This window comes from Saprolegnia parasitica (genome assembly GCF_000151545.1).
Source record: "Saprolegnia parasitica CBS 223.65 unplaced genomic scaffold supercont2.179, whole genome shotgun sequence".
NCBI classification, from domain to species: Eukaryota; Oomycota; class Saprolegniomycetes; order Saprolegniales; family Saprolegniaceae; genus Saprolegnia; species Saprolegnia parasitica.
Genome location: NW_012156573.1, coordinates 404 through 6,681, shown reverse-complemented (window position 1 = coordinate 6,681; position 6,278 = coordinate 404). Strand labels below are relative to the sequence as shown.

Below are 6,278 nucleotides of genomic sequence, written 5' to 3'. Positions count from 1 at the left end.
GGTATCATCCTCATTGATGGCATTGTCATCTTCGTCACGATCTGGGACGTTTTCCGCAACCAGTGGTTCTTCACGGGCGTCCCGCTTGCCGACAACGTCCCCGCTGGTATCCGCTTCATCGTGGCCACCTACTGCGCCGTCGAGATCGCCGACATTGGTAACGAGGGTGCCACTTACGGTCTCGTGACGACGATCTCGAACCTCGCGTCACCGTTCGCGTCGGTCATCTACAAGCTCATCGACTCGTACTTTGATGTGTCCATGGACCAGATGGCGGAAGATGACAACCACGTCCGCTGGGAGGTCACGTACTGCTACTTCATCTCGTATGCGTGCAAGCTGGCGGCGCTTGGCTGGCTCTTCCTCCTCCCGCCGCAGAAGGAAGCCATGCAAGAGCTGAAGAAGCGTGGCCAGACGAGCAAGCTTGCGGGTGCGCTCCTCGTCGCGATTTTCTTCATTGCGCTGACGTTTTCGGTCACGACCAACTTTATGTCTGTGTACCCGTCGACCAAGTGCTACCGCATTGCCGGCGGCAAGGGTACGGTCAACGGCTCGTGCCCGATCAAGAAGTAATCGCGTTCCTCTCCGCCTCTGTCTCGTGTCGTGTTTGATAATGTACCAATCAACTTCATTTCCTTCAAATGCAAGCAACTATCGAAGTGTGGACGCGGCAGCGTCATGCTGCGGGACATGTTTTCTGCCCGTAATTGCCCGTGTGTGGAGGAGTTTTCGAGACACCCGATCATCGTTTTCCCCGGAACGACTTTGGCATCGCGGGTCGCGTCGTCTTGCAGTCACCTATGGATGCATATGGAAGCCCCAGATGACCCACTACTGGGGCTCGGTTATGCTTGGATCGAATATGACACATCGGCTCGCGGAGGTCGATACGCCCATGGCTTTGCCACTGCTCACGACGGATGCCAACGATTCAAAACAAATCATAAGATGTTATCGTTAAATCGTACTATGCATACAACGTGTCCCTCTGGACTCCGTATTCGGCAAGAGAGATACACGTCTTGATGACAACAGCGCCACGAGAAAAATGCGCCAACGAGAAGAAAGGCATGCAGCGTAGTCGGCGATTCCATCGTTTTGAGGTTGCGCAGCATGAAGCTGACCATGCCCCCCGTCGCGAATCTCCGAAACCACGGTGGCATAGGTATGATCAGTTGAGTCGCCAACTTCGACAACGTCCAGGAATGTTTGCTCCATTTCCGTTTTGCCAACATAAACGATCAATTCTCATGCGTTTCGGTTCGCAGTCAACACTGCAATTTCGTCGCCGACAGTCGCGTGCAGGTCGCCCCCTGTGTTCGCTTTTTATGTCGCTTCTTATTTTGCTCGACGAGGGCGAATGTTAATATATCATGTCATGTGTGGTGTTATTCATGCATCTAGCGCTTGAGGTGGCACAGAAAGCGCAGGGTCAGGTAGATAAACACTTGGATGAGTGCCCACTCGAGGAGGAGCGCACCGCTGCTCGAGTAGATCTCGGCCGGGTCGAACCCGAATTTTGAAATGACGTACGACTCGACCGTTGCGGGCTTGCCGCCGACGAGGATCAATTTGCAGCCGGGGCCGACGCCATCCTCGCAGCGCGCGACCACGAGTCCGACGAGAACGTTGAGCGAGTAGCTCGAGGGGATGATCCACGTGAGCCATTTGTAGCCCCACTTCATTTGCACGAACGGAAGGAGGAAGCCGCCAAAGAGGTTCACGATGCAGGACGTTGCGCCGACGGCGACGTTGGCCACCTTGATGTTGGGCATGAGTACGGCCATCCACATGCCCATGAAGGTACACAACGACGTGTACACGAAGTAGATGAACCAGAAGAAGAAGAACGTCGCGGCGTCGTGGTACCAGCCGACCAGCCAGTAGACGATCGCGACGAAGCTGAGGTTGACGACCACGAGGTACGGGATCTCGGCCAGTAGCAGCGAGAGCGTGTACGGCAGCGGGCTGTAGTAGTTGGACATGCGCTCGCGGTAAAACACGGGGCGCTCCGTGCTCGCCATGTCCAGCACGGTCATCATGTTGATGACGCCAATAAAGTCCATAACGTTGTAGATCAGTCCGATCTACACAGAGACATCAGTTTGTCAGTCAAACTGCAGACAATAGTGTACATGCGACGTCACGTGCGCCATCGTGCCAAACGGCAGCTTGTAGAACGTGCTCCCAAATATGACGGCAAAGACCGGGTACGACACGAGCCGCACAAAGTTGTATGCGGGACTGCGCCAGTACATGAGCACCGCTCGGTGCGCCAGCCAGCGCGTCTGGTTCAAGAGGCTCGTCGCGATCGGCTGGAACGCCAGCGTCGAAAACATGACGAGATCGGGCGATGGTGCGAGCAGTCGCTCGACTTTCACACGGTTGGCCGCGCAGAGGTCGCTGCTCGCATAGACATCCGCGTAGTTCTTGATGTCCTTGCGGCCCACGCCGGCGCCAATGACCTCGAGCATGTATGTCGCTGGGTTGTAGAGCGGATGGATCTTCTCGGTGCCCGGAATTGAGTGAAAGTACTCGAGCAGCTTCTGCGAGTCGGCGCCGAGCTCCCCATAGAAAGCGATGCGGCCGCCTTTTTGAAGCAGCAAAAGCGAGTCGAAAAGCTCAAAGATCTGGATGCTCGGCTGGTGGATCGTGCAAATGACCGTGCGACCCGTGCGCGCGATCGACTGGACGCCGCGCATGACGAACTGCGCCGAGCGCGCGTCTAGCCCCGAGGTCGGTTCGTCCAAAAACAAGATGCTCGGGTTGGCCACCACTTCGACACCGATCGTGACGCGCTTCTTCTGTTCGACGCTGAGGTTGAGGATGCGTTCGTGGGCTATCTTGTCGAGCTCGAGAAGCGTCAAGGTCTCGCGCACCAAGCTCAGCTTGGCATCGTACTCGAACGTCTGCGGCAGCCGCAGAAACGCCGAGAACTCGAGCGCTTCACGGATCGTCGCCTTCTCCGAGTGGATGTCCATCTGCTCGCAGTAGCTGGCAATACAGCTAAACGTCGCGGGGTTTTTCGGCTCGCCGTTGATGTAGATGTCGCCGGCGATGCGGCCGCCCGTCTTGCGGCCCGCGAGTACGTCCATGAACGTCGTCTTGCCGGCGCCGGACGAGCCCATGAGCGCCGTCATCGTGCCCGGCTCAAACGACGCGGTGATGTGCTGTAGAAGCTGTCTCTCTTCGCCCGTCGGCATCTTCACAAAGTAGTCCAAATCGCGAACCGCGATGCGGGCAGGGTAGAACGGGAGCTGCGTCGGCGCCGTCTCGATCGTGAGCACGGTGGCGGCATCGGCGGGGGGCGCCGCGGGGGGCGACGTCGCCCGGACTTGCGTGTCAAACCGGACAAAATGGAGCGCGAGGGCGTTGAGCGTCGTAAAGAAGAAGTAGTAGCCAAGGAGCACAAGGAGGCCGTACCCAATGTACTCGTTGTCTTGGCGGATCTCAAACATATCGAGCTTGTCGGCGCGTTCGTCGATCGAGTAGCGCGTGCTGCTGTACTCGTTGAGCATGATGGCCCGGAGCGCCCACGTGAGCGGGTTGCACCAGTACATCCAGGTCCAATACGTCGGAATGAGGTCGTAGAGCACAATGTTGCCCGAAAAGAGAATGAAGAAGACGATCGAGCAGGCCGCGAACGACTGCGCGATCGTGACCGTCGGCGCGATCGAGCTTAGCAGCGTAAAGTACGCGGCAATGACGTGCTGGAAGACGACGAGGACGGCGAGGTACGTAAAGTACACGGACGTCTCGTGCGCGAGGCCGCTCATAAAGTAGAAGATCGTGCCGAGCACAATTGCAACGACGAGGTTGATGGGGATCTGGACCACCGCCTCGGCGATCGCGTACGACGAGGTTCGGAAGAAGTTGCGCGACCGCTGCTTGTAAAACACGTTGCGCACGGCGAGAGAGATCGTAATGCGCTGCCACGCGTGGCGCTACGAGATGCCAACCCTGTCAGACACCCTTGAACAAGAAAAAATTAGAGACAATACCAGAAAAATCGCAATCGTGAAAAAAGAGCATGCGCAAATACAGCGACGCGTCGCAGTTGAGGTAGATGATGCCGAGCAGCAACCCCTCGACGCACGCCTCGATAAGCTTGCCGTAGAGCAGCTCTTTGTCGCGGACCCAGAAGACCACTTGGCGCGCCATGAGCAATTTGGTGCTGTCCCAGAACGCGAGGCTGAACTGTGTCGTCCTGCGCGCGAGAAACGCGAGGCGCTTGACGCTGGTCACGTCGTACTGGAGGTTGCTGTTCTTGAGCCACATGCGCACGGCTGCGTGCATTGGAGACGCTGCGAAAGCCTCCCGAACGCCTTGGACGTTGTCGGCGCCGGTGTCGGGTGCTCTAGTCGGAGGCTCAAATCCATCGTTCGGTACAATATCAAGTTGATACCAGGGTTGAAGTACTTGGTCCCGCTGCCCGCAACGACTTCGAGCATGAAGATCGACGGGTCGGTGCGCGCCGGGCACACAAACCCGAGCGACTGAAAGTACGGCAGCGTCGACGTCCGCGGACCGTGGTACACCTACCCACATGTCGCCATCAGATGTGTTGCCAGATGTTGGCGCCAGATGGTCTCTGGATCTAATATCCAAGTGCTAGGAGCCGTACCAGATGCCCGTCCGAGAGCATCAAGATGTCGTCAAAGAGCTCGACGACCTCGGGAGGTGGCTGCAACAAGGCTACAATGCAGCTACCGCCCAGTGACTTGGTCCATGTCTTGAGTGCGTTGACAATGTCAAAGGTGGCGGCCGAGTCCAGACCCGTGCTGATCTCGTCACAGAGGAAAATGCTTTGGCCGCCGACAAGCATCTCACCCACGGTCACACGCTTGCGCTCGCCGCCACTCACACCCCGCAGCATGTCATCGCCGACAATCTACGCGATGGCATCCACCATGACGACGAAAGCTCAACATACGGGGAAGCTACCGTGTCGGCGCAGTTGGAGAGGCCGAGGATGTGCAAGTAGAGGTCGGTTCGCAGGTTGGCCACGTCGGCCATCTTTTCTTCGGCCTTGGTCGGGGACTGCGACCCCGACTTCTTCTTCGGGCGACCGTTGAGGCAGAGATCGGCAAACTTGAGCGTCTCGCGCACGGTCATGGTCGCGATGTGGTTGTCGCGCTGGTCGACGAGCCCCACGAGCTTGCGGAGGTCGATCTGGTTGCACGTCAGTCCACTGTACGAGACGCTGCCGCCGATTTTCGTGTTCTTGGTCGGCAGTTTATTCGCAAGCGCCTTAAGGAACGACGTCTTGCCCGAGCCCGGGCTCGCCAAAAGCTATCATATCCCATCAGAACCGAGTGTTTTATGCCAATGCATGTTACCAAGGTCATGCTTCCCGGCGGAATCGCGCCCGACATCGGGTGCAGCACATTCTTCTCGACGCTCGGCGGCTTGCAGCAGAACGGGAAGAAGAGCTGCCGGAGGTAGCTGCCCACGGTCCCAGACGCGAGCGAGTTGGCGCTCGACTGCGCCGAAAACGAGAGGTTGGAGAAGCGGATTTCGGGCGTCTGCAGCTGCAGATTCGTCGTCTCGGCGAGTCGGTTGTACTTTTCAAAGAAATTCTTGAGGCCGCCGCTCAGCATCGTGTCGATGGATGCGGCGTTGAGCGAGCTCGTGAGCACTTGGTGGCACTCCGAGTACGGGTCTTGGAGGCCCTTGAAGTTCATGTCGGTGCGCACGCGCGGGATCGTGCCGTCGATCGCAGGGATCTCGGGCAAGGCGGCGAAGGACGCCCGCCGCACGCAGACGGGCTGGACCTCGGCCCTCTTCGCCTTGGCGCCGACCTGGTCCATTCTCTGGCAATCGCGCAATGGTTGCTCAACCGATATCTATTCAAAGACGGCAAAGCTAAATTTATACATTTTCGACTATTTTTGCCCACCCGCTCCGTGTGCCAGTAGTATCTTCTGTGTCTCGTGCCACCCAAGTCGCTTGGTGATTTTGACAGGCCGGCGGCCGCCGCCATGTCGCTCGGTGATGTGCATGGACCGGACGCTCTTGCTACTGAAGTTGGTGTCATGTAGCTAGTCGACACCCAACCCGTCCCTGCGTCCGCCATGCACACGGCAGCGCAAGCGGACGTTGCATCTATGACGGAGGAGGATACCCATGGATACTTGCGTCGGGTGCCATCAGTAGACATAGGGCGTTGCTTACCATGCGAGGTGATTTGATGCCAATCAAACTGCTTTGGTAGGGGTCGTAGGTATGCAGTAGCGGGGGGCACTCTCTCTCAGGGTTGCAGCCAATGTGGCGCATTG

General features: G+C 57.9%; 2 protein-coding genes across 2 annotated transcripts in view; one reads left to right on the top strand and one right to left on the bottom strand.

Moving 5' to 3' along the window:
- The window catches only part of SPRG_22357 (hypothetical protein), a gene marked incomplete at both ends in the record, with an annotated part of 1,731 nt that extends 1,158 nt beyond the window's left edge, over positions 1-573 (top strand). Inside the window, one exon of the mRNA XM_012354736.1 lies at positions 64-573. Coding sequence (XP_012210126.1) covers positions 64-573 — 510 coding nt within the window. The remainder of the gene's footprint in view (positions 1-63) is intronic.
- A 782-nt stretch (positions 574-1,355) lies between these two features.
- SPRG_15677 (hypothetical protein) lies at positions 1,356-5,817 on the bottom strand. The gene is made up of 7 exons (XM_012354735.1): positions 5,340-5,817; positions 4,945-5,292; positions 4,625-4,891; positions 4,390-4,538; positions 3,997-4,357; positions 2,136-3,944; positions 1,356-2,087 (listed from the first exon to the last, which is right to left on the bottom strand). The coding sequence occupies exons 1-7, from the start codon at positions 5,808-5,810 to the stop codon at positions 1,401-1,403; spliced, it is 4,092 nt and encodes a 1,363-aa protein (XP_012210125.1). The 5' UTR covers positions 5,811-5,817; the 3' UTR covers positions 1,356-1,400.
- Positions 5,818-6,278: the final 461 nt, after the last annotated feature.